This window comes from Coregonus lavaretus, assembly GCF_964263955.1.
Source record: "Coregonus lavaretus genome assembly, chromosome: 13".
In the NCBI taxonomy this organism is placed as follows: Eukaryota; Metazoa; Chordata; class Actinopteri; order Salmoniformes; family Salmonidae; genus Coregonus; species Coregonus lavaretus.
The window spans coordinates 13,128,671-13,155,553 of record NC_140000.1 but is presented as its reverse complement, the minus strand read 5'-3'; the positions used below and the strand labels follow the sequence as shown (position 1 = coordinate 13,155,553).

Below are 26,883 nucleotides of genomic sequence, written 5' to 3'. Positions count from 1 at the left end.
ATCTGCCTTTGAATATTACCAGCCGTTAATGCTAGTTTCTATGGGAATAATGGCTATTCCATATTGAACTAGACTGTACATTTTTACTGTAGTAGTTTGCATGTTTTACTCCGTTATTGATTTGGTCCTCCTATCTGGGCGGTTTATTGGGTGTTTTTTCTGTCATTGTACTGTAGAGCGATTAATGGCTGGATGATTCATGTAAAACATGGAAGGCAGCGGTGATATCAGGATCGCAGGTTCATGTGCTCTCCTTTGGCTTGGTGTACCTTCCCTTCTCACCCTGTTTGAAATTCTGACCCTCCCCCTCCATTCCCTCTGCTTCCTAGCCTCTCTGACACCCTCTAAGCTCCCCCTGTCTAACACACACATTTCTCCTCATTCCCAGACACACACACACACACACACCAGCACAGAGCCCACAGACTGCAAAGAGGGGACTGGGCGGTTAAGAAAATGTATACACTCACTAACTGTAAGTCGCTCTGGATAAGAGCGTCTGCTAAATGACTAAAATGTAAAAATGTAAATGTAAGTGGAGACTTGAGATTCGAAAAACATGAGATAGAAAGCGAGAGGGATATGGAGGGTAAGAGAGAGCGAGAGAGAGAGAGAGAGAGAGAGAGAGAGAGAGAGTGAGAATGGGGACAAGGCATGTAAAAGTGGGAGGGATGCTCAGAGCAGAGAGAGGAGACTGGAGAATGAGACCATGAAACCAAGAAGGAGGGGGAAAGCGAGAAGACAGACTTTGTGTGCATGTGTGTGTGTGTATTTATGTGTGTGTGTACATGTGTGTAAGACAGTTTGTGTGTTTTTTTCGGGGGGGGGGGGGGGTTGTGTGTGCCAATGCATGCAAACATATAAGTTAATGTGTGAGTGTGTGTGTGTTTGTGTTTCCGGTGACACAGATTGACGGAGGGAGAAGACGGAGGCTGAGGTGACTGTGCTGGTGGCGCTGGGGGAGGTAGGTAGAGAGTAGAGCATGCAGGATAATAGAATCAATACTATTGTCTGTAACATACCTGCCGTTGGGCTTTCTGTCTGGCCCCAGTAGCCAGTCAGCCATCAGACCCAGCCGCCGTAGAGCAAAGACAGAGAAAGAGAGAGGGGAGAGGGGGACAAAGAGAGAGAAAAGGAGGGGAAAGGCAGGCATGCCGCCTTCTTTTTTATTTGCCGCCTCAAATGATGGTGAATGAAGATGGAGTGTTGAAAAAGGCTAAGTTTGATTCTTTGTGTTTTTGAAACCTTTGTGTTTTTGAAACCTTTGTGTTTTGTTTAGTGCCTCTGACGCCAACATGCACTGGAACTTTGGATAAAGGAAGATACCGTCCTTTTGTGTCTCTGTGACTGTATTTGTGTGTATATGCATGTGTGTGTATATGCATGTATGTGTGTCTCCATGTGTGCCTGTGTCTGTGTGTGTGTTTAATCAACAACTGAACCATCAGAGGAGAGAGAGACATATTGTCCACATGTCTGTGTCGGTGTAGCTGCTACTGTATGTGCTCATCTTGTTTCTCCTCCAGATTCCCAGATTGATTTAGTCAATCTATCTCTGCTTTTTTGCGTTTCTCTGTCTCAAATGATCTTTCTCACACATTGATGATATTCCACTATGCATTTAGAAGGAGAAGGGGGATTGGGAAGTCCTTCAAATTTTTTTTTAAGGAATTGATGGAGAGAGGAAATCTATATTGGTAGACATTTTGGTGCAGTTTATAAGTATATGGCTTATATCTGCACCTGCGTACACACCATATGTGTGTTCAAAAGCAGAATTTAGTTTGAGATTGTGGTATTGCGGTAAAAATGATATTTACAGATCCAACTGAAGTGTATTAATAATATGGACGTGTAACTTGAACCACAGATAAATACATAATTCATTGGTGTGTGAAATTGAGATACATTTCTCTAAATGTCTCTGCTTTCCTTTCTATAAAGACTGAACTCACCCGGTTTCAAATTGTTCACATTCATCAACATCTATTTATTTCTGACACCTAAACTGACACGGCCTAAACTTGATTCTTTCTTTAACTCATTGATTGTATTTTTCTCTTTATTTGACATTATTGTCACAAAGAGAATTTACCTGTGTAAGAGAGTAAGTCAGTGTGTCAGTCAGACTGTCTACCAATAGGTGGCACTGCTTTGCCAGATTTTCTCTCACAGAACTTTTGCTCTTGGCACTATAGTAGGATATATTTGGACACAATGTACTTGAGTAGTTATTCAACAAATAAACATGTTTGAGAGAAGTGTATGTACAGTAACATGTTCGTATTTCATAGGGTTTGACTGTCCCTGAGAATGACGTAATTTCATTCCCTCCCTCCGCAGGTAGAGTCAGACATTTTGGAGAATTGCATCCAGTGACTTCTTGCTAAGATGGATCCGAAGGCTTCTCTCTTCACCCTTCCACATCCTCCTTTAACCCTACACGACCATCATGTCCTGTGTCCCCATCTCACCCGGTGAGTGAGAACATAGCTCCTGTCCTTCATCTGAACCACTGTCAGACTAACAAAGGCAACATCTACCTGTAATTGTCAGTTAAGACAGGGAGACAGTGGCTCAACCAGTAGGAGAGAAGAGAGAAAAGGGAGGATTGCTCTTTAAGTCCTAGAAAGCAGATTTAGCCATTCTTGACCAGTAGCTGGTTGCCCCTGCTGTTGTTAAATAGCAGAGCAGACCCACACAATCAGGCTGGAGATTGTCAAGTGTTACATAGTGGTATCTTAAGTGTAGAGGAATTATACTGACTGGGACTATTTTATTCTGATTGACATGGCTCAGTGGACTGCCTAGGAGGTCCATCGAGGCAAACGTCTCAAAAGAGCTATTAGAGAACTGATTCAGAGGCGAGGTTATTAAGAGAGTATATTACATATTAAAATAATATATTAGGTATGTATACACACTGTCAATCAGTATATATCTAGAAGGTATGTATTATATTGTATGTTATACCACAGCGTTGTTGAATACTAGTTTCTGATTGGCTAGAAGGGCATTCTAGAATGGACATTAACAAGTTGTTATACAGAATGTTTGGAGTGCATATTAATTATATTACATGTTTTATATTTATCAGATTTGCTGTGTTTCTGCAGCAAACCCACACAGGAGCCGGCCGGTTGCCGCAGAATTGCAAATGTCAGATGAGGTCATAGCTTTGTGTTGTCGGTGCAACGATGCGGTTCTTTTTTCTGTCATAAAAAGGCGTTTCATCCATCAGACCACGTTTGCTAATGTGAAACGCCTGCAGAACTACTTTTCCCAGCATGCCCCTCTGTCCCTGAGACCCTTAACCTGTGAGGTCATAGTAGGTCACAGGTGAGGTCCTCGGGAACAGGGCTGCGTTCATGTTCGTCATTGTAGAGCAAAAGAAGAGAAGAGTCGCTGTGGGAAATGACTTACTGTTTTTATACGTCAATGAACTCCTTGCTATTTCCCATTGACTGTTCCAGTATAAAGAATGCAATGTATAGAGTCTAAACTGGTGTTTCCTTTTAAAGTGATCATAGTTAGAGTTGCTTCCACACATCTGAATACAAAGCAAAATCCCACTTTGACACAGTGGTTGGATGTCCCATGTCTTTGTATATGAAAATGGTACACACAGCCCCATCCATTCCTCAGGTCTCTACTGAATGTTGCAGTACTTATGTACTTGTCTGAAGTGTGATTCCCTCTTAACAACAAATACCTGTGGAAGAGGATTTCTGTCTGTACTCTCCTACTGCAGGAGTGACCTCAGGGGGCCCACCCTATTGGCTGGCTTTGTGTTCTAACCCATCATGGGAGCCAATCAGAAGACAGCCAAGGGTGGTGACCCCGTCAAAGTTATCATCGTCGAAGACAGCTAATGATCCAAGTGAAATAAAGTATCTATACACTGTTACTGTATTTTGTTACTGTATTTTGTTTACTGTATAAATTGTGTGTCTTAATTCCTAAATAAAGACAGAGTAATGGAAACGGTGTGACAGTCTGTGTGAACATGTGAAGAGGAGCATGCTATGAGCTATGTCTGGCAGATCTGCACGTGAGAGACTCCAGAGGTGTAAAACATGTTATCATCTAATTGAAGACTTCATGTTAATGTGGCTGCTTACATTTCCCGTCTCTATCTCTCTCTCAGCTTCTGCAGAGTAATTGAGGTATTATGGCACTGAAGCACTAAAAACACTATTTCCACTGCATGATACTACAGCTGCAAAGCCATTAGCAAACATTTAACATATCCCGGACTATCATCTTGGTAATGTATAAACATGCAGTCATCTAGAAATATTCTCCTGCTAACCTCCCAGTCACACACTAGATATTAATGGAGAGGATTTAAATCCTTAAAGGTAAATAAACAGAACTGAATGAACATTTAGCTGTACTGCATGAAGTGGCAATTTATTAAAGTGCCCTTGTTTGCTACACACACAGACACACACACACACACCCTCTCTCGCTTTCTCTCACACTTGCCTTCTCTCTCTCTCTCTCTCTCTCTCTCCCTCTCTCTCTCTCTCTCTCTCTCTCTCATACACACAAACACACACAGGCACACACATGTATTTGTGGCCCTCCCTCCCCAGCTGGGAAGCCAGGGAGGCTGCCTGACTGGTTGTCTAACTCTGGCAGTCTTAGCCAATATTGATTAGCTTGTCTGTGTGGAGACAGATGAATGCATTAGTACCCAGCTCACCATGCCACTGGAGATATATTAACTTGGTGTATTAGGCACCCTGTCTGGTTACCATGGAGACACACCGAGAGAAAGAGATGGGGAGAGTGGGGGTTGTGGGGGAGGGGTAGGGGAAATGGGATGTGATGAGGCAGTGGGCTTGATTGGTAGTCTCTCTCTCTCTGTTCTCCTTTCTCTCTCCTCTGCTGTCTCATCATCTCTCTTCTTCTCTCTCTCCATGTCTTTAACCTTTTTTTTTCAATCTCTCTCTCTCTTTCTCTCTTCTTGTTCATCTCGTTAATTAGGGATTGGCACTTTTTTCCATCAATCATTATCTCATTGATTTCAGTGTCCTCCACTGCGCAGGGTTTATCCCTCTTAGCTTTCATTTCCCCTTCTGTTCCCCTTCCCTCTCCATCTCCAGACCACCAGTGAGCCTTTCTCCTTTCAGTTTTGTTTTGGCTCCCTCATAGACAAACTTCCACTCTGTATCGTTACACTTTCATGAGCATTTTACACTCTCTCTTCACCCCCCCACCCCCTAGTTTTCCCCTCCCTCCCTTCCTTCCTCCCCCCTCCCTCTCTCACTCCATCCCTCTGCTCTGCAGTAAAACTGGTGCATTGTGGTAGCAGAGAGAGGGGACCAGAGACAATGGAATGGAGAAGAAAGGTGGGGAAACCAACACAGGCAAAGGGAAGGCTTTGGTGCTCCTCCTATACCTAGCCATGAAGTGGGAGCGCATTTAACATGTAGTACACTGTCATTGTCAGATATAAGTGGAGTGGTTTAAAGACACTTACACCTCAAGTGTAGATGAACATCTGCTCTGCACAAAGCACCATGGGACCAAAGACACAGTATTTCGTTCAGTGTGTCATGCAAATGGAATGGCCATGGAATCTGAATTAGAATTCTATGCGAATATCTGTATCTCAGTGATATCCTTTATGACATCATACATTGATATTCAACACCACAACATTCTGAGTAAGTTTTGGAACCTCAACCAACTTTTTCCACATGACAGCACATCATCCTGAAGATGTGGAAGTGGGGGTTGTGGGTTCTGTATGCCAGCACGTTGTTCAACCCCTCTTCTAGCTGCTATCAGTGCTTTGTGGAGGTTGAAGACAGTATACGTCTGTGTTGGGGACACGTCCTCACCCAATACAACATTCGAAATGTAGACTCGTGCTTTAAAAAACTAGGGAATATATTCAATAACAACCAGAAGGTGATTGAGGCAGGGCGAGTTGGTGAGAAAACTGATCCTGTTTTACTTAGGCACAGTAATTTGGCTCCCTAGATGGGTTATAAAATAAGATGATAAGAACTTGGAACTTTGTATTTCTCAGGGAAAGGCTACGATCAGAAGCTGAAGGAGATCCTAAATGCTGAGATCATGCCCATGGTGGAGGAATTTGACAAGAAGAAGAATGATGGTACAAGTCCTGCTGTCTGCATCACTCCCAACAAAATAGTCCCTCCAAAATGGCTGAATACTCTTATGTGCTTTCCTCACTCTAATGGTGTTGGGAGACGATATTAAATACATGTTTTGGAGAGAGAGTTAGATTATTACTGTGGATTTTGTGTTATGCATACTGTAACACAGTCATGAATGTTCAAAGTTTGATCAGAAAGAATACTTTGCCTTCCAAGAATGGAATGGACATTTTATTTGATGCACACAACCACCCATTACTATGTATGACTAGGTATGACTGTGAGATGTGGTTGTCTTACATAGCTACCTTAAGATAAATCCTCTACAGATGTAGGATCTTAACTTGAGACAGTTTGCTACGTACAGGTGGCCTGGCGGGTAGGAACGTTGGGCCAGTAACCAAAAGGTTGCTGGATCGAATCCCAGAGCTGACAAGGTCAACATCTGTTGTTCTGCTCCTGAGCAAGGCAGTTAACCCACTGTTCCCTGGGCGCCATGGATGTTGATTAAGGCAGCCCCCCGCACCTCTCTGATTCAGAGGGGTTGGGTTAAATGCAGAAGACACATTTCAGTTGTACAACTGACTAGGTATCCCCTTTTCACCCCTGCAGCAGGAAAATACTCCTGCAGCAACAGGAACTGTTAATTATTATGTGGATCATAATTAATTAACCTTTGTGTAGGGGTTGATACATTTTTCTTAAGGTAAAAACAAGTCTGAAATGTCAAAGTGTAAATTGTAAACTTCAGAAGCATTAAAACCTCAAATACACTACATGTTTTACATTTCCTGCTTTGCAGGGAAGTTCCCCTGCAACAGGGTGATCAAATTAAGATCCTACATCTGTAACTGTAAGTCGCTCTGGATAAGAGTGTCTGCTAAATGACTAAAATGTAAATGTACTGTGTATAACTCTCTGTCAAACTTCCCCACGCCCCAGCAGCTCATCTAGTGCATCATTATACATTCTGATTTCCTTGTTTTACACTGGGGGCAGATGGATGTAGCAGCAGACTATTAAATTATTTCAGCTCTGGTAAAAATGGACAAAAATGTAGCAAAGTTGGAAATTTGGGAAAGAATCTGGTAGAACGCCGGGGGCCACACACACACACACAGGCACGCACACTTCCATGGGAGCAATTGAGAGATATTTTTCTCTCCTTCTCTCCTCCTCCTCTCTATCCATCAGACACAGTGTATGACGAGAGGTTACTGACAGCTGCAGACAATTTCATTGCGGCTGCCTTCAAACTGCCTAGAGGTGAGACGATCCCCTCCTCTCCGTTGTATTTCCTTTCCCTCACTACTACGTCACACCATATTTCAAAACCTTTCTTTCACATCCATAACTCCATTACTTGCCATGGGGTGTGTAGCATCAGAGTAATACCTTCATTCTGCCCTTTTCCCAACCTGTCATCTGTGTGATGGGCTCTGTATAGTATGGGCTCTGTATAGTATGGGCTCTGTATAGTATGGGCTCTGTATAGTATGGGCTCTGTATAGTATGGGCTCTGTATAGTATGGGCTCTGTATAGTATGGGCTCTGTATAGTATGGGTTCTCTATAGTATGGGCTCTGTATAGTATGGGCTCTGTATAGTATGGGCTCTGTATAGTATGGGCTCTGTATTGTATGGGTTCTGTATAGTATGGGCTCTGTATAGTATGGGCTCTGTATAGTATGGGTTCTCTATAGTATGGGCTCTGTATAGTATGGGCTCTGTATAGTATGGGCTCTGTATAGTATGGGCTCTGTATAGTATGGGCTCTGTATAGTATGGGCTCTGTATAGTATGGGTTCTCTATAGTATGGGCTCTGTATAGTATGGGCTCTGTATAGTATGGGCTCTGTATAGTATGGGCTCTGTATTGTATGGGCTCTGTATAGTATGGGTTCTGTATAGTATGGGCTCTGTATAGTATGGGCTCTGTATAGTATGGGTTCTCTATAGTATGGGCTCTGTATAGTATGGGCTCTGTATAGTATGGGCTCTGTATAGTATGGGCTCTGTATAGTATGGGCTCTGTATAGTATGGGCTCTGTATTGTATGGGTTCTGTATAGTTTGGGCTCTGTATAGTATGGGTTCTGTATAGTTTGGGCTCTGTATAGTATGGGTTCTCTATAGTATGGGCTCTGTATAGTATGGGCTCTGTATAGTATGGGCTCTGTATAGTATGGGCTCTGTATAGAATGGGCTCTTTATAGTATGGGTTTTGTATAGTATGGGCTCTGTATAGTATGGGCTCTGTATAGTATGGGCTCTGTATAGTATGGGCTCTGTATAGTATGGGCTCTTTATAGTATTGGCTCTGTATAGTATGGGCTCTGTATAGTATGGGCTCTGTATAGTATGGGCTCTTTATAGTATTGGCTCTGTATAGTATGGGTTTTGTATAGTATGGGCTCTGTATAGTATGGGCTCTGTATAGTATGGGCTCTGTATAGTATGGGCTCTGTATAGTATGGGCTCTTTATAGTATAGGCTCTGTATAGTATGGGCTCTGTATAGTATGGGCTCTGTATAGTATGGGCTCTTTATAGTATTGGCTATATATAGTATGGGCTCTGTATAGTATGGGCTCTGTATAGTATGGGCTCTTTATAGTATGGGCTCTGTATAGTATGGGCTCTGTATAGTATGGGCTCTGTATAGTATGGGCTCTGTATAGTATGGGCTCTGTATAGTATGGGCTCTGTATAGTATAGGCTCTGTATAGTATGGGCTCTGTATAGTATGGGCTCTGTATAGTATGGGCTCTGTATAGTATGGGCTCTGTATAGTATAGGCTCTGTATAGTATGGGCTCTGTATAGTATGGGCTCTGTATAGTATGGGCTCTGTATAATATAGGCTCTGTATAGTATGGGCTCTGTATAGTATGGGCTCTGTATAGTATGGGCTCTGTATAGTATGGGCTCTGTATAGTATGGGCTCTTTATAGTATTGGCTCTGTATAGTATGGGTTTTGTATAGTATGGGCTCTGTATAGTATGGGCTCTGTATAGTATGGGCTCTGTATAGTATGGGCTCTGTATAGTATGGGCTCTTTATAGTATAGGCTCTGTATAGTATGGGCTCTGTATAGTATGGGCTCTGTATAGTATGGGCTCTTTATAGTATTGGCTCTGTATAGTATGGGCTCTGTATAGTATGGGCTCTGTATAGTATGGGCTCTGTATAGTATGGGCTCTGTATAGTATGGGCTCTGTATAGTATGGGCTCTGTATAGTATGGGCTCTGTATAGTATAGGCTCTGTATAGTATGGGCTCTGTATAGTATGGGCTCTGTATAGTATGGGCTCTTTATAGTATGGGCTCTGTATAGTATGGGCTCTGTATAGTATGGGCTCTGTATAGTATGGGCTCTGTATAGTATAGGCTCTGTATAGTATGGGCTCTGTATAGTATGGGCTCTGTATAGTATGGGCTCTGTATAGTATGGGCTCTGTATAGTATGGGCTCTGTATAGTATGGGCTCTGTATAGTATGGGCTCTGTATAGTATGGGCTCTGTATAGTATGGGCTCTGTATAGTATGGGTTCTGTATAGTTTGGGCTCTGTATAGTATGGGTTCTGTATAGTTTGGGCTCTGTATAGTATGGGTTCTCTATAGTATGGGCTCTGTATAGTATGGGCTCTGTATAGTATGGGCTCTTTATAGTATTGGCTCTGTATAGTATGGGCTCTGTATAGTATGGGCTCTGTATAGTATGGGCTCTGTATAGTATGGGCTCTGTATAGTATGGGCTCTGTATAGTATGGGCTCTTTATACTATAGGCTCTGTATAGTATGGGCTCTGTATAGTATGGGCTCTGTATAGTATGGGCTCTGTATAGTATGGGTTTTGTATAGTATGGGCTCTGTATAGTATGGGCTCTGTATAGTATGGGCTCTGTATAGTATGGGCTCTGTATAGTATGGGCTCTTTATACTATAGGCTCTGTATAGTATGGGCTCTGTATAGTATGGGCTCTGTATAGTATGGGCTCTGTATAGTATGGGCTCTTTATAGTATTGGCTATGTATAGTATGGGCTCTGTATAGTATGGGCTCTGTATAGTATGGGCTCTTTATAGTATGGGCTCTGTATAGTATGGGCTCTGTATAGTATGGGCTCTGTATAGTATGGGCTCTGTATAGTATGGGCTCTGTATAGTATAGGCTCTGTATAGTATGGGCTCTGTATAGTATGGGCTCTGTATAGTATAGGCTCTGTATAGTATGGGCTCTGTATAGTATGGGCTCTGTATAGTATGGGCTCTGTATAGTATGGGCTCTGTATAATATAGGCTCTGTATAGTATGGGCTCTGTATAGTATGGGCTCTGTATAGTATGGGCTCTGTATAGTATGGGCTCTGTATAGTATTGGCTCTGTATAGTATGGGTTTTGTATAGTATGGGCTCTGTATAGTATGGGCTCTGTATAGTATGGGCTCTGTATAGTATGGGCTCTTTATAGTATAGGCTCTGTATAGTATGGGCTCTGTATAGTATGGGCTCTGTATAGTATGGGCTCTTTATAGTATTGGCTCTGTATAGTATGGGCTCTGTATAGTATGGGCTCTGTATAGTATGGGCTCTGTATAGTATGGGCTCTTTATAGTATGGGCTCTGTATAGTATGGGCTCTGTATAGTATGGGCTCTGTATAGTATGGGCTCTGTATAGTATAGGCTCTGTATAGTATGGGCTCTGTATAGTATGGGCTCTGTATAGTATGGGCTCTGTATAGTATGGGCTCTGTATAGTATGGGCTCTGTATAGTATGGGCTCTTTATAGTATGGGCTCTGTATAGTATGGGCTCTGTATAGTATGGGCTCTGTATAGTATAGGCTCTGTATAGTATGGGCTCTGTATAGTATGGGCTCTGTATAGTATGGGCTCTGTATAGTATGGGCTCTGTGTAGTATGGGCTCTGTATAGTATAGGCTCTGTATAGTATGGGCTCTGTATAGTATGGGCTCTGTATAGTATGGGCTCTGTATAGTATGGGCTCTGTATAGTATGGGCTATGTATAGCTCTGTATAGTACTTTTATCAGTCTAACAATATATTTGGTTCTATACTAAACCATGTCAATCAAGTCAAGACATGTCATGTCAATGTTCATCAGTAAAAATGTTTTTGTTGTTGTTGTTGCTTAAATTGTTGTCTCTGCCTCTTTTTTCTTTCTTGTCATTTTTTTGTTTTCCCCCTATTTCTTCCCCAGCTTCTGGATGTTTCCCTCCATGTGGTGAGTGACTGTTTCCTCCTCCATTGTTCCTCCTGGCATGACCTTCCTGTTGAACCTCATGAACTCTTAGTAGCTCTCCTCAGCAATGGCCGCTACGGCGTCAACGTGTTAGAAAGATTCCAGCTATTATATTAATACATCTTTGATAGCAAGCTAGTTGTGCACATGCTGTCAGTATAATAGTTAGTTAAATAGTTATACTAAGACATGTTATATGAAGTATTAAATATATTTAATTTCCTATTGAATTCCTATGGTATTTCCTTTCTATTCTACCTTATTCTAGAAACGTATAGGCTATGTGTTGCATTTCCTCCCATGGGTTCCTCAGGTTTTCAGGCATCTGGTCATGTCTACAACTGTATCACCTGTCAGTATGACTCCTGTGAGTTCCCACTTGACTGTCCAGGTGAGTAACAAAACACCACCACATCAAATCTATTGAACATTCACACCGATTTGTTTCATAACTCAAATACCCTCGTCTCCCCAATGTCTGGATAAGCAAGACTTCATTCTACACCCGCCTTGACACTGTCTGTGCAGGACTGTCTGTGTAGGACTGTCTGTGTAGGACTGTCTGTGTAGGACTGTCTGTGTAGGACTGTCTGTGTAGGTCTGTCTGTGTAGGACTGTCTGTGCAGGGCTGTCTGTGCAGGGCTGTCTGTGCAGGGCTGTCTGTGCAGGGCTGTCTGTGCAGGGCTGTCTGTGTAGGTCTGTCTGTGTAGGACTGTCTGTGTAGGACTGTCTGTGTAGGACTGTCTGTGCAGGGCTGTCTGTGTTGGTCTGTCTGTGTAGGACTGTCTGTGTAGGACTGTCTGTGAAGGTCTGTCTGTGTAGGATTGTCTGTGCAGGACTGTCTGTGTAGGTCTGTCTGTGTAGGACTGTCTGTGCAGGTCTGTCTGTGTAGGACTGTCTGTGTATGACTGTCTGTCTAGGTCTGTTTGTGTAGGACTGTCTGTATAGGACTGCCTGTGAAGGGACTGTCTGTGTAGGACTGTCTGTGTAGGTCTGTTTGTGTAGAACTGTCTGTGTAGGACTGTCTGTGTAGGCTATGCGTTACGTAACTGCATTGTCCCCTTGTGAAAACATCTACTTGGTGCCGTTCATCCTTGAAATGTTCTTAGCAGTAAAGTCAGAGAGGATTTGAAAACGAAACCAAGGCTGTAGTTCTATTTTTCACACATAATATCTTTTTGCACAGAAAGCCTCCCTAGGTACCCTTTAAGTCCTTGGCTTCTTTATGTAAGGTGACAGTCCCCGCCCACACACCATGGTATTCATATCCACCCAGTGCTGCACAATTACTGTTCAGCATATCATCCCTTTCAGTGCACCCCCCTAGAGGCTGTATTTAAATATTGTCATTAGGAAAAATGTATGCACTCACTAACTGTAAGTCGCTCTGGATAAGAGCGTCTGCTAAATGACTAAAATGTCAAATGTAAAATGAGGGCTCAGACTGCCACTGTCTGCTGCCCCCTGAGAACTGCTTCACCACAAGGTGGAAGTGTGTGTGTGTGTGTGTGTGTGTGTGTGTGTGTGTGTGTGTGTGTGTGTGTGTGTGTGTGTGTCTACAGTAAAGAACATCACAGTCATGGAGAACAACCGGACACAGATGAGGTGTGACGTCCCCTTTCCCCTGCCTTATGAAATGGAAGTGGTCTGGAGGTTTGCAGAGGAGGTCAGTGGATGTTATGGGAGGTAGCTAGTTCTCCTATCCTTAGAGTGCCAAAGCCAGAGATAATGGCCTACCCCTAGCATGTCCATCACTATACAGTACCCTCTGCAATTCCTCACAATCAGGACCCAAGTATGTCTTTAGATGAGAAACTCTCCCAAAAAGATGAGCTGAATTATTTAAGTCAAATTATGAAACCAGCCCTTTTCCTGAAACTCCCATTTAGACATTATATTTACATTTCAGTCATTTAGCAGACGCTCTTATCCAGAGCGACTTACAGTTAGTGCATACATTTTCATACTGGTCCCCCGTGGGAAACGAACCCACAACCCTGGCGTTGCAAGCGCCATGCTCTACCAACTGAGCTACAGGGGACCTGTAGACATGATTCCTTTGTAGTGAGAACAGATCAGAGGATTGTGCAGTCATGTTGTCCCCTGACTTGCAGATCAGGACCCAGCAGGTGGATCAGTTTGAGGAGGTGACAGTAGGGATAGACAGGCTCTACTCTATCCCCTCAGCTGGTCTGCGACACCAGGGTACATTCCAGTGTGAGATCTACTCTGACCAGCGCTCCTTAGTCAGACTCTACTACCACCTCATAGGTAATGCTAGTGTTGTAGAGAGACGTTCATTCAAGTCCCATATTCCTTTATGTGTGTTGTATGGTGGTGACTCTCCATTCACCATCAATGTGTAGCACGGTGGCCATTTTGTGCCAGAGAGCTTCACCACACATCTTTGTATGTATCTTTATAGTCGATGTATCGCCTCTCCTTTTCTCTGTTCTCTGTGCTCTGAGTCTCTGACCTCTCTCTCCACCATCTCTATCTCTCCCTCCATCTCTCCATTCCCCCCTCGCTTCCTCAACCCTGTCCACCGCTCTTCTCTCTCTGTCCATCTCTCTCTCTCTCTCTCTCTCTCTCTCTCTCTCTCTCTCTCTCTCTCTCTCTCTCTCTCTCTCTCTCTCTCTCTCTCTCTCTCTCTCTCTCTCTCTCTCTCTCTCTCTCTCATCTTCATCTCCCTCTCCCCCCCCCTCCCTCTCTCTGACCCAGTCATACCCCAGGTGGTGGTAGGCCACAGTGAGCTGCAGGAGATATTTGATCTGTCTCTGCTTCCAGGGGGCCGGATTGTCCCTGTGCCTGGTGGATGGTCTCTCGCCCTCCTCCGTCTCCCCCCTCCCTCTCTCCTCACAGCCTGTCTGACTTCTCTGCTGCTGCTGCTCTTCCTCTCCCTGGGGTAAGTGACCAGAGCTGTAGAAATACCCTTCACTGCTCACACACAAAGTACTGTCTTAGAAAAAAGGGTTCCAAAAGGGTTCTTTGGCTGTTCCCACAGAATAACCATTTTTGGTTCCAGGTAGAATCCTGATGAAGACAGCTTGGCTGTCAAAACGTTGTTATTAAATTATTGCATCTGAGATCCTAGAATGTGAGGCTCTCCTTTTCTTTTTCAAGAACTAATTTGGGTTCCATGTAGAACCCACTGGGGAAAGGGTTCTACATGGAACCCAATAGGGTTCTACCTGGAACCAAAAGGGTTCTACTTGGAAACAAAACATTTTTTCTAAAGGTTTTCCTATGGCAGCGTTTCCCAAACTCGGTCCGAGTTTGGAAAACCCTGTCCTATGGGGACAGCCGCAGAACCCTTTTAGGTTCTAGATTTTGTATACACTCTATATACAGTTGAAGTCGGAAGTTTACAAACACTTAGGTTGAAGTCATTAAAACTAATTTTCAACCACTCCACAAATGTCTTGGTAACAAACTATAGTTTTGGCAAGTCGGTTAGGACATCTACTTTGTGCATGACACAAGTCATTTTTCCAACAATTGTTTACAGACAGATTATTTCACTTATAATTTACTGTATCACAATTCCAGTGGGTCAGAAGTTTACATACACTAAGTGACTGTGCCTTTAAACAGCTTGGAAAATTCCAGAAAATTATGTCATTGCTTTAGAAGCTTCTGATAGGCTAATTGACATCATTTGAGTCAATTGGAGGTGTACCTGTGGATATATTTCAAGGCCTACCTTCAAACTCAGTGCCTCTTTGGGTGACATCATGGGAAAATCTAAAGAAATCCAAACGCCTGAAGGTCCCACATTCATCTGTACAAACAATAGTACGCAAGTATAAACACCATGGGACCACGAAGCCGTCATACCGCTCAGGAAGGAGACACGTTCTGTCTCCTAAAGATGAACGTACTTTGGTGCGAAAATTGTAAATCAATCCCAGAACAACAACAAAGGACCTTGTGAAGATGCTGGAGGAAACAGGTACAAAAGTATCTATATCCACAGTAAAACAAGTCCTATGTTGACATAACCTGAAAGGCCGCTCAGCAAGGAAGAAGCCACTGCTCCAAAACCGCCATAAAAAAAGCCAGACTACGGTTTGCAACATATCGTACTTTTTGGAGAAATGTCCTCTGGTCTGATGAAACAAAAATAGAACTGTTTCGCCATTATGACCATCGTTATGTTTGGAGGAAAAAGGGGTTAGGCTTGCAAGCCGAAGAACACCATCCCAACCGTGAAGCACTGGGGTGGCAGCATCATGCTGTGGGGGTGCTTTGCTGCAGGAGGGACTGGTGCACTTCACAAAATAGATGGCATCATGAGGAAGGAAAATTATGTGGATATATTGAAGCAACATCTCAAGACATCAGTCAGGAAGTTAAAGCTTGGTCGCAAATGGGTCTTCCAAATGAACAATGACCCCAAGCATACTTCCAAAGTTGTGGCAAAATGGCTTAAGGACAACAAAGTAAAGGTATTGGAGTGGCCATCACAAAGCCCTGACCTCAATCCTATAGAAAATTGGTGGGCAGAACTGAAAAGGTGTGTGCGAGCAAGGAGGCCTACTAACCTGACTCCGTTACACCAGCTCTGTCAGGAGGAATGGGCCAAAATTCACCCAACTTATTGTGGGAAGCTTGTGGAAGGCTACCCGACACGTTTGACCCAAGTTAAACAATTTAAAGGCAATGCTACCAAATACTAATTGAGTGTATGTAAACTTCTGACCCATTGGGAATGTGATGAAATAAATAAAAGCTGGAATAAATCATTCTCTCTACTATTATTCTGACATTTCACATTCTTAAAATAAAGTGGTGATCCTAACTGACCTAAGACAGGGAATTTTTACTAGGATTAAATGTCAGGAATTGTGAAAAACTGAGTTTAAATGTATTTGGCTAAGGTGTATGTAAACTTCCGACTTCAACTGTACCCTCTTTGTCAGTGTCCCAGCTCACATACACAGAGCTGTAGACATACCTTTGACTGTGTTAGTATCCCTCCTCCCTCACAGATGGAGACAATCATTTATATTCTATAGGCTATAGTATACACAGTTATTAATGCAGGTAGTGCCTTAATACCCCTTAGCCATGGCATATTCACCATACCATGCTTTATTAAAGCCATGTTCCTTTGACAGCATTGGATTGCTTTTTTGCCATGCTGCCAATAAAGATTATTTGAATCTGAATGTAACTTAATCAGAGAAAGGGCTATCCCTGTCAAATATGGACAGGCAGCTTCAAATCCTATCATATCTTGTTTCCAGAACAGCAATGAGGTTCATGTTTGCTCAGCAACAGTGACACTATATCTCATTTCTTGGAGCCTGAAAAGATATGGCCACTTAAAGTTCCTATAGAACAAAAAATATTAGATTCTCCCTCCAAAATGACACATATCCAGGCTCATATGATAGCCATCATACCCGACTCAGCACTCATGCCAGAACTTTTTTATTTATGCATTATGTCATGTGTATATTATAGATATTATGAAGGGGACATCCAAGTCTAGATATCCTAGTCAAGATTACATATGTGTACCTGGTTGTTACAGGATTCTGCACTGGTGGTCGATAAAGAAGGAGAAGAGTGATGTGGAGCAAGCTGAAGACGATCCAGATTCAAGGTGTCCAGTGCGGGAGATATATCTGCTGCAATAAAAACAGTCTGATGACGCTCATCCATTCCCTCCATTCCCATTCCCTGTGACGGTGATGAATATCTGGGCTTTGTCAGAGAAATCGGTATTTAACTGGTTACACCACTAGAGGGCGATAAGCACATGTTAATATCTGTAACTTCAGCGCATTAAGGCAGGAGTCATTAAGATCGGTTGCCTTAGTTTTCTGATGTGTTAAGACATTATTTGTTATGATGACAATGAATAGGAAGTCAATACAGTACTTGATATGCACGATAAGTCATCCAATGGAAATGTAATGTCAATGATTAGATTACTATTATCACCACATACTGTGGCATGGTGAGAGCAGTGAATGCTTTATGGGACAGATTCAACACATTTTTATTTGTTCAAAGACCCCTACTGTTGTGACAGATTAGAGGTGATACATAAAGTGACATTTTTAAATCAGAAATCTTCAAACTTCAACCCATAACCTTGCCTCATCCCTTTACGTAAACCTAGCTTCATTTCCACATCCCAGCTCAACCCTAACCCTAACCCTCAACCCTAAATATAAATTGACTTCTTTCTATGATTATACACTGATTGTTAACTGACCATTAACTGTGACAGACAGATGGGTTAAAACTATTGTATGAGTTAACCCCTTCATTGGTTGAAAATGGTAGATGTAAAGAATGGTTTAAGCGAGTTAGAAAATACAAAGTAATCTATAGTATTGTGTTTAATATAAAACGTTGTTTTGTTCTGGTGAGGCTGACAAAGTTACGCTACAGTATTGTCAACTTGATACGGCTCATGATTATTACTGTATTACTAGTTTACTGTATTCTGGCTAGGTGGTTGTGAGACTATTGCGGCACTGACCATACCATGATGGAGGGAACATGATCTACATTTACATGTACATTTTAGTCATTTAGCAGACGCTCTTATCCAGAGCGACTTACAGTTAGTGAGTGCATACATTCTTTTTTGTATTATTATAATTTTTTCATACTGGCCCCCCGTGGGAATCAAACCCACAACCCTGGCGTTGCAAACGCCATGCTCTACCAACTGAGCTACATCCCTGCCGGCCATTCCTGGAGAGGCAGAGCGTTGATCTGAGGAGAGGCAGAGCGTTACTGGCGTTATAAACCCCCAGTGTGTGTCTAAATATATACAGACATGACTCATCGCTTAACCCAGCCATTTAACAGGCACTGAGGGTGTATTTCTTTCCTATGGGTTGTTTAGTTGTCTGGGAAATGGATGATGCATCAAGGGGCCTCCTAGCAGGAAGTGAATTCTGGATTTTATCAAAACTGGATTTAAATGTTCCACTTCATGATATGCTGTTGTGGTGTGTGGCTTTTTGACCACCAACATGACCAGACACACTAGAGTGTAATCAGACTTTTTTTGTTATGGAGTTAATGGAGAACCAAGGTAGAATCTCAAAGTTGATGAACGTCAAAATGTGAAGTCCACTATATACAATTTATACATAATCATGGGTTGGGGTCTATTGCAGTTTGCTTCAGTCATATACTGTAGATTCATTCAATCAAATCCATTCAATTCAAGAATTTGAAAAAAATACTTTTATTTTCATTGAGTTGACATGAATTGACTTGAAAATGGACCACAATCCTGTGCACCACATGATCGCAGCATTTTATCATTGAGCATTGACCTTACCTTAGAGTGACCAAAATCGCAAAACGGAATATATGTCACAAATCAGCCCTTCGTTAGAGCCGTCCCCAACCACACCTGTAGCTTTCATCCTCAGGGGGCTATATATCACTCTAACTGACTTCTTCTGTCATTTTACAAGAGAAAAGGTAGTATTATGTAATCACATCAGGTAAACCTGTAACTTGGCTTTGTTTGAAGTCTCCATTGAAGTTCCCAGTACTCTACAGTATAGGCATTATCCTAACAGATAATAATGGACTGGAGCCTCGCATTTTTATTTAACCTTAATAAGGGAGTCATGCTGAGACCAAGGTCTCTTTTACAGATGAGCCTGATGAGAGAACCAAGGTCTCTTTATTTGATGGACTGTTTGGCTGCCTTTGTGTGTCCGTCATCGTTTGGAAAGGATTATGCTTTGGAAATGGCATGCATTACACGCCAACGTATGTCTTGGTATCTGGGAGACTGTCCATTTTCATCTCAACAACGAAGGCCTTTCCTTCAACTTGACTAGCAAAAGCATGGTTGTAATACAATTATACCATCAGGGTGACATCCATGATCAAGTCGTTGTAAAATAAGGTTTTTAAATGTATTTTTAGCGACCACAAAAACACTTCTTTACCTGGTTATCTGACCTGATAACAATCAAAATATGACATATTTCCCAGAAGTCTCGATGTCATCATGAAAAAAGATGTACAGTATTTTGGGTGTAATAACGTCTGACGTCTTTTCAACCAGAAAAACAATTTACAACCAGAAAGTTACGTCATTATGACGTCCCATGCCAATTTTCCTCTGTCCAGAAGCATCTCAGCCCATAGAAAGAATCAGTGTAGTTGGAACCAAGACAAGTGTTTTTGCAATGATTCCAGTAAGGGATTGTGATCCCACCAAGTGAGTGTGAAGTTTAATGCCCTACCCAATCGACCCTGAGGAACTTCCAGACAGTACATAGGCTCCCCAGCCTGAGGAAACTCCCTTAGCTAGAGGCGTTAAAATACAAAATGACAAAAATAACCTCTGAGAAAATGTGTAATCTTACAGGATATTCCATCCTCCCCCATTGTCTATGGTCCTTTTCTCAACTCTGAGAGGCAAACCTGGAGGTTTTATCGTAACTCTCACTGGGTGTGGGAAGTGTCATTGTTTCCATAGCAGTTGTTGTGTTTTAGTGGTAGTTAGGGGTCGTCAGGACTAGTAGAACTAGTGGAAGTCCACTTGTTCTCTATCCTCTTTTCACTTTTGTCCTTCTTGCTCTCTTCGTCTTTACGGCCTCACAACATGATTCATCTCAGACCTCATCATCTATTGGTTTCTCTGCATCTCATACGATTATGACGTCATTGTGGTGGTAATGACAGTAATGAGAATCACGTTTATATGGATTGCATTTGCATAGCACTTCTCACAAGGCCTCAAAGCACTTCACTGTGCGTTGTCATCCTGTCTACAGTGAGTTGAGAACATCAGCTCCATTGATATCAAAGTGGGTGACTGTTGATATGGAATGACTTTGAAACCTTGATGAGGAGGTGGAGGTAGGAAGGAGATAGATCCGACCCTCGAACTTGCAATACACACACACACACACACACACCACAGCTTTCAGTTTAGTCACATTACTGTGCTTCCCCTTTTAATGGGAGCAGCATGTCTCTGGTTGGGCTGCCAGCTGAGAGCGCTCCTCCCTGACGCAGGGCAGGAGGCCTAGACAGGGTGGGGGAGGAAGGGATGATTTGAACCAGCTGCCAGGGGAAGTGATCTCTTGCTTCGTCACACAGAGACCTCCTCAGACCCTGGATGACCAAATAACAGCCTGGGAACCCCAGCCTGGGTCCCAACATAAACCCAGCCCCTCGTATTAGCATCCTCCATCCACATCTCTGCGTCTGGGCTGTCACAGACAGTCAGGGCGATTGGGGATAGTCACGTCATATATGTCACCTTATCAGATAGTATATACAGTGGGGAAGAAAAGTATTTAGTCAGCCACCAATTGTGCAAGTTCTCCCACTTAAAAAGATGAGAGAGGCCTGTAATTTTCATCATAGGTACACGTCAACTATGACAGACAAAATGAGAAAGAATTATCCAGAAAATCACATTGTAGGATTTTTAATGAATTTATTTGCAAATTATGGTGGAAAATAAGTATTTGGTCAATAACAAAAGTTTCTCAGTACTTTGTTTTATACCCTTTGTTGGCAATGACACAGGTCAAACGTTTTCTGTAAGTCTTCACAAGGTTTTCACACACTGTTGCTGGTATTTTGGCCCATTCCTCCATGCAGATCTCCTCTAGAGCGGTGATGTTTTGGGGCTGTCGCTGGGCAACACGGACTTTCAACTCCCTCCAAAGATTTTCTATGGGGTTGAGATCTGGAGACTGGCTAGGCCACTCCAGGACCTTGAAATGCTTCTTACGAAGCCACTCCTTCGTTGCCCGGGCGGTGTGTTTGGGATCATTGTCATGCTGAAAGACCCAGCCACATTTCATCTTCAATGCCCTTGCTGATGGAAGGAGGTTTTCACTCAAAATCTCACATTACATGGCCCCATTCATTCTTTCCTTTACACGGATCAGTCGTCCTGGTCCCTTTGCAGAAAAACAGCCCCAAAGCATGATGTTTCCACCCTCATGCTTCACAGTAGGTATGGTGTTCGTTGGATGCAACTCGCCATTCTTTGTCCTCCAAACACGACGAGTTGAGTTTTTACCAAAAAGTTCTATTTTGGTTTCATCTGACCATATGACATTCTCCCAATCCTCTTCTGGATCATCCAAATGCACTCTGGCAAACTTCAGACGGGCCTGGACATGTACTGGCTTAAGCAGGGGGACACGTCTGGCACTGCAGGATTTGAGTCCCTGGCGGCGTAGTGTGTTACTGATGGTAGGCTTTGTTACTTTGGTCCCAGCTCTCTGCAGGTCATTCACTAGGCCCACCCCCGTGTGGTTCTGGGATTTTTGCTCACCGTTCTTGTGATTATTTTGACCCCACGGGGTGAGATCTTGCGTGGAGCCCCAGATCGAGGGAGATTATCAGTGGTCTTGTATGTCTTCCATTTCCTAATAATTGCTCCCACAGTTGATTTCTTCAAACCAAGCTGCTTACCTATTGCAGATTCAGTCTTCCCAGCCTGGTGCAGGTCTACAATTTTGTTTCTGGTGTCCTTTGACAGCTCTTTGGTCTTGGCCATAGTGGAGTTTGGAGTGTGACTGTTTGAGGTTGTGGACAGGTGTCTTTTATACTGATAACAAGTTCAAACAGGTGCCATTAATACAGGTAACGAGTGGAGGACAGAGGAGCCTCTTAAATAAGTTGTTACAGGTCTGTGAGAGCCAGAAATCTTGCTTGTTTGTAGGTGACCAAATACTTATTTTCCACCATAATTTGAAAATAAATTCATAAAAAATCCTACGATGTGATTTTCTGGATTTTTTTCTTCTCAATTTGTCTGTCATAGTTGACGTGTACCTATGATGAAAATTACAGGCCTCTCTCATATTTTTAAGTGGGAGAACTTGCACAATTGGTGGCTGACTAAATACTTTTTTTCCCCACTGTATATCACATAGTCCCCCTCCTAAGCCGAGAAGTTAGTGAAGTCAGAAGTCTATAACATGATATCAATCCAAATCTAGTGAGTGTGATGAATAATGGTGACGACGTAAACTGGTACCATTCAGACCCTCACATACTCACCACAATAATGTTTTGACTCATTTTAATCATCACCCTTGGCAGTGTTGACCGGCACTGGCTGCCACCAAGGAGTACTTTCCCCTCTATGGTTAGATTGATAGGGTTCTGATACTGAAGACTGGGAAGCTGTCCGAAGTCATCATTTATGCATATAATTAATGTCATGTTATTGCTCCCATACCTTGCACCAGAATGTTCTGAGTGTTGAGGTGAGGAGGGGTTCATGATCCATCACCAGTTGTAAGGGAAGTTTTCCATATAGTCAATAAAAGGTTGCCATATCTTAACAAAAGTACTAAATTTGTTTCTTAGAACATGGTTTCCCAAACTGGGGTCCGCGGAGGTACTGCAGGGGGTCCGCAGCCAGTTCTCAAATTGTATTTTTATTTTTATCATAACATTGCCAGATTAAACAATTTTGGACAAGGGATCTGTGAGACATTTTTTGAGGGTGCAATACAATGTAAAATTATACAATTTATGTTCTTAATTGGGAGATTCGCAGGGATATCAATACACCACAGAACCAATTATTTAAAAAATCTACTAAATTATTCTTGAATTTCCTCAAAATGTTGTTTTTAACATTAATGCACTGTAATTGAAGCTTTAAAGGTCCAATGCAGCCGTTTTTTATATCTCAATATCATTTCTGGGTAACAACTTGTTGTTGCAGGTACTGTGACCTTACTGTGATTGTTTTCAATTAAAATGGACAAAAACAAACAAAAATAGCTTCTTAGCAAAGAGCAATTTCTCAAGCAAGAATTTAGCTAGGACTATCTGGGAGTGGTCTGAGTGGAAAACTGAAAACTAGCTGTTATTGGCAGAGAGGTTTGGAACTCTGTTTCTTATTGGTCTATTAACTCATTTACTGCCTGGTGATGTCACCAGGCAGGTCAAAACTCCATCCCACCAAAACAGGCTGAAATTCCAGGCGGTTTTTTCAAACAGCTCTTACAGTAAAAGGGCATTATCATCATTTTCACAAATTCACAGTATTATTCCAACCTCATAATGTGGAAATATATATATTTATTTGTGCCTTTAAAACTACAAATGGCACAGTGACTACCTTATGAAAAAAAAAGTAGAATTGCAAGAAATTAGCTTTAAAACTGCAACATTTTCTCTCTGCCCCAAGGCAAAATGTGTAGAATTACAGGAAATTAGCTTTATAACTGCAAAATGTTCTCTCTGATGCCAAAAGGCTAGCCTTTAAAATTTTATTTCCCAGGGCCCGAAACTTGATTAGTCAAGCATGCACTGCAAAGTCATTGTAAAACTACAACAACCTTTCATTCAATAGAATAAAAGTATAGTACAAAAATAACGGGTATCAGAATAAAAACGTCAATAACAACAATAACGTCAAAGACATCAATGTTAACAAAAAGTTCATTTGAGTATGATTTGCCCTAAAAAATAAATAAATAAATACAAAAAAAAAGGACCAGGCTTGAAAAACATCTGATTGGGTTTAAAGACCTGTTGTTGTGGACTATAGATGGTTAATGTAGTGCTCTGACTACTACAGAAGAAAACTGTCAGAACTTGCTGTTACAGAGACTCACTCAGGTGCAGCCCTGTATCATGCAACACTGACTGTCACGGATTCAGCCGAGGCTGTTCCTCCTCCTTCCTCGGGCAGGCTTCGGCATTTGTCGTCACCGGAGTACTAGCTGCTACCGATCCATGTTTCTATGTTCTAATGGTTTTGTCTGTATTGGTCTCACCTGTTTCCCATTATGTAATTATGTCTTCCCTATTTAACCCTCTGGCTCACACTGTGTGTTGTGCGTATTTGTTCATGTTTTGGTTGTCGTATGTGAGCGGGTTTGTTCCTCCCTGCGTGGAGGTATGTCCATTAAGTTACCTACGACTAAAGTACATTTTTTGATTAGCTCTGTGTCCTGCGCCTAACTTCGTCCTACCGCGTTACACTAACGCCTTGACAGAAACACGCACCAATAATGGAGTCAGCAGGTACAGCCATTCCGGCCGGATCGATGGAGGAACGCGTCCAACAACAGGCGACCATGATCCAGGTTCTCGGCACCGCAATGGAACGTGTGGTGAATACCATGGAGCGATGGGAGAGAGGTGGTTTTCCTATACCTCCTCCAACTACACAACCACCCACACCGCTGTCCACCTTTTCACCACCTGGGTCCAGTGGGATTCGGCTCTCGCTCCCGAGGGCATACGACGGTTCAGCTGCCGGGTGTCAGGGTTTTCTGCTCCAGGTAGAGCTATACCTGGCAACCATCCACCCGGCTCCCTCGGGATATGAGAGCGTGTCCAACTGGTGGATATGTCTATCAGGCTGGATAACCTGTTGGCCACCCACGGACGTCCGGATCAGGGGCCGTCCATTCCATCCCCCAGCACCTCCGATCCTACTCCTATGGAGCTCGGAGGTACTGCTCTTAGGGAGACCTGTAGAGGGGCCATCCCCTGCACCAACTGTGGCCACAGAGGAAACACTGCTGGTCGGTGCTGGGGAGGGTCTTTAAGGAGTCGAGGCAGTAGGCAGAGCACTGGTAGACCGTTTCAGGTGAGTAGGCACCCGACTCACCCAGAGCTCCCTGTTGGGCAAATGTTTATTGATGTTGTATTTCCAGAGTTTTCCCCTCATTCCCAGCATAAGGCGCTAGTAGATTCAGGCGCAGCTGGGAACTTTATTGATCGTCAGTTTTCCCGTAGTTTAGGGATTCCTATTGTGCCTGTTGATGTGCCCTTCCCTATCCATGCCCTAGATAGTCGCCCTTTAGGGTCAGGTCTGATTAGGGAAGTCACCGCTCCACTCTGGATGAAGACGCAGGAGGGTCATGTGGAGAAAATTAGTCTCTATCTGATTGATTCTCCTGCGTTTCCTGTGGTGTTGGGGCTTCCCTGGTTAACCTCTCATGACCCCATTATTTCATGGCAACAGAGGGCTCTCAAGGGATGGTCAAGTCAGTGCTCGGGGAGGTGTGTAGGTGTTTCCGTAAGGGCGACTATGGTGGAAAGTCCAAACCAGGTTTCCACCATGCACATTCCGCCTGAATATGCCGATTTGGCTCTCGCCTTCTGTAAAAAGAAGACGACTCAATTACCCCCCCCCATCGACAGGGGGATTGTGCGATAAACCTCCAGGTAGGCGCTGCACTTCCCCGGAGTCACGTGTATCCTCTGTCACAGGAGGAGACGGCGGCTATGGAAACATACACTGCTCAAAAAAATAATGGGAACACTTAAACAACACAATGTAACTCCAAGTCAATCACACTTCTGTGAAATCAAACTGTCCACTTAGGAAGCAATACTGATTGACAATAAATTTCACATGCTGTTGTGCAAATGGAATAGACAACAGGTGGAAATTATAGGCAATTAGCAAGACACCCCCAATAAAGGACTGGTTTTGCAGGTGGTGACCACAGACCACTTCTCAGTTCCTATGCTTCCTGGCTGATGTTTTGGTCACTTTTGAATGCAGGCGGTGCTTTCACTCTAGTGGTAGCATGAGACAGAGTCTACAACCCACACAAGTGGCTCAGGTAGTGCAGCTCATCCAGGATGGCACATCAATGCGAGCTGTGGCAAGAAGGTTTGCTGTGTCTGTCAGCGTAGTGTCCAGAGCATGGAGGCGCTACCAGGAGACAGGCCAGTACATCAGGAGACGTGGAGGAGGCCGTAGGAGGGCAACAACCCAGCAGCAGGACTGCTACCTCCGCCTTTGTGCAAGGAGGAGCAGGAGGAGCACTGCCAGAGCCCTGCAAAATGACCTCCAGCAGGCCACAAATGTGCATGTGTCTGCTCAAACGGTCAGAAACAGACTCCATGAGGGTGGTATGAGGGCCCGACGTCCACAGGTGGGGGTTGTGCTTACAGCCCAACACCATGCAGGACATTTGGCATTTGCCAGAGAACACCAAGATTGGCAAATTCGCCACTGGCGCCCTGTGCTCTTCAGAGATGAAAGCAGGTTCACACTGAGCACATGTGGCAGACGTGACAGAGTCTGGAGACGCCGTGGAGAACGTTCTGCTGCCTGCAACATCCTCCAGCATGACCGGTTTGGTGGTGGGTCAGTCATGGTGTGGGGTGGCATTTCTTTGGGGGGCCGCTCAGCCCTCCATGTGCTCGCCAGAGGTAGCCTGACTGCCATTAGGTACCGAGATGAGATCCTCAGACCCCTTGTGAGACCATATGCTGGTGCGGTTGGCCCTGGGTTCCTCCTAATGCAAGACAATGCTAGACCTCATGTGGCTGGAGTGTGTCAGCAGTTCCTGCAAGAGGAAAGCATTGATGCTATGGACTGGCCCACCCGTTCCCCAGATCTGAATCCAATTGAGCACATCTGGGACATCATGTCTCGCTCCATCCACCAACGCCACGTTGCACCACAGACTGTCCAGGAGTTGGCGGATGCTTTAGTCCAGGTCTGGGAGGAGATCCCTCAGGAGACCATCC

The 26,883-nt window shown here is 43.5% G+C and overlaps 1 protein-coding gene across 1 annotated transcript in view; it reads left to right on the top strand.

Moving 5' to 3' along the window:
- Positions 1-5,730: 5,730 nt before the first annotated feature.
- Positions 5,731-26,883, top strand: part of LOC311139364 (sperm acrosome membrane-associated protein 6-like) — a gene marked incomplete at its 5' end in the record, with an annotated part of 1,014,348 nt that continues 993,195 nt past the window's right edge. The window contains 9 exons of the mRNA XM_084174235.1: positions 5,731-5,944; positions 6,044-6,130; positions 7,329-7,400; positions 11,356-11,379; positions 11,711-11,788; positions 12,960-13,063; positions 13,512-13,668; positions 14,119-14,302; positions 16,937-17,015. Coding sequence (XP_084030361.1) covers positions 5,731-5,944; positions 6,044-6,130; positions 7,329-7,400; positions 11,356-11,379; positions 11,711-11,788; positions 12,960-13,063; positions 13,512-13,668; positions 14,119-14,302; positions 16,937-17,015 — 999 coding nt within the window. The remainder of the gene's footprint in view (positions 5,945-6,043; positions 6,131-7,328; positions 7,401-11,355; positions 11,380-11,710; positions 11,789-12,959; positions 13,064-13,511; positions 13,669-14,118; positions 14,303-16,936; positions 17,016-26,883) is intronic.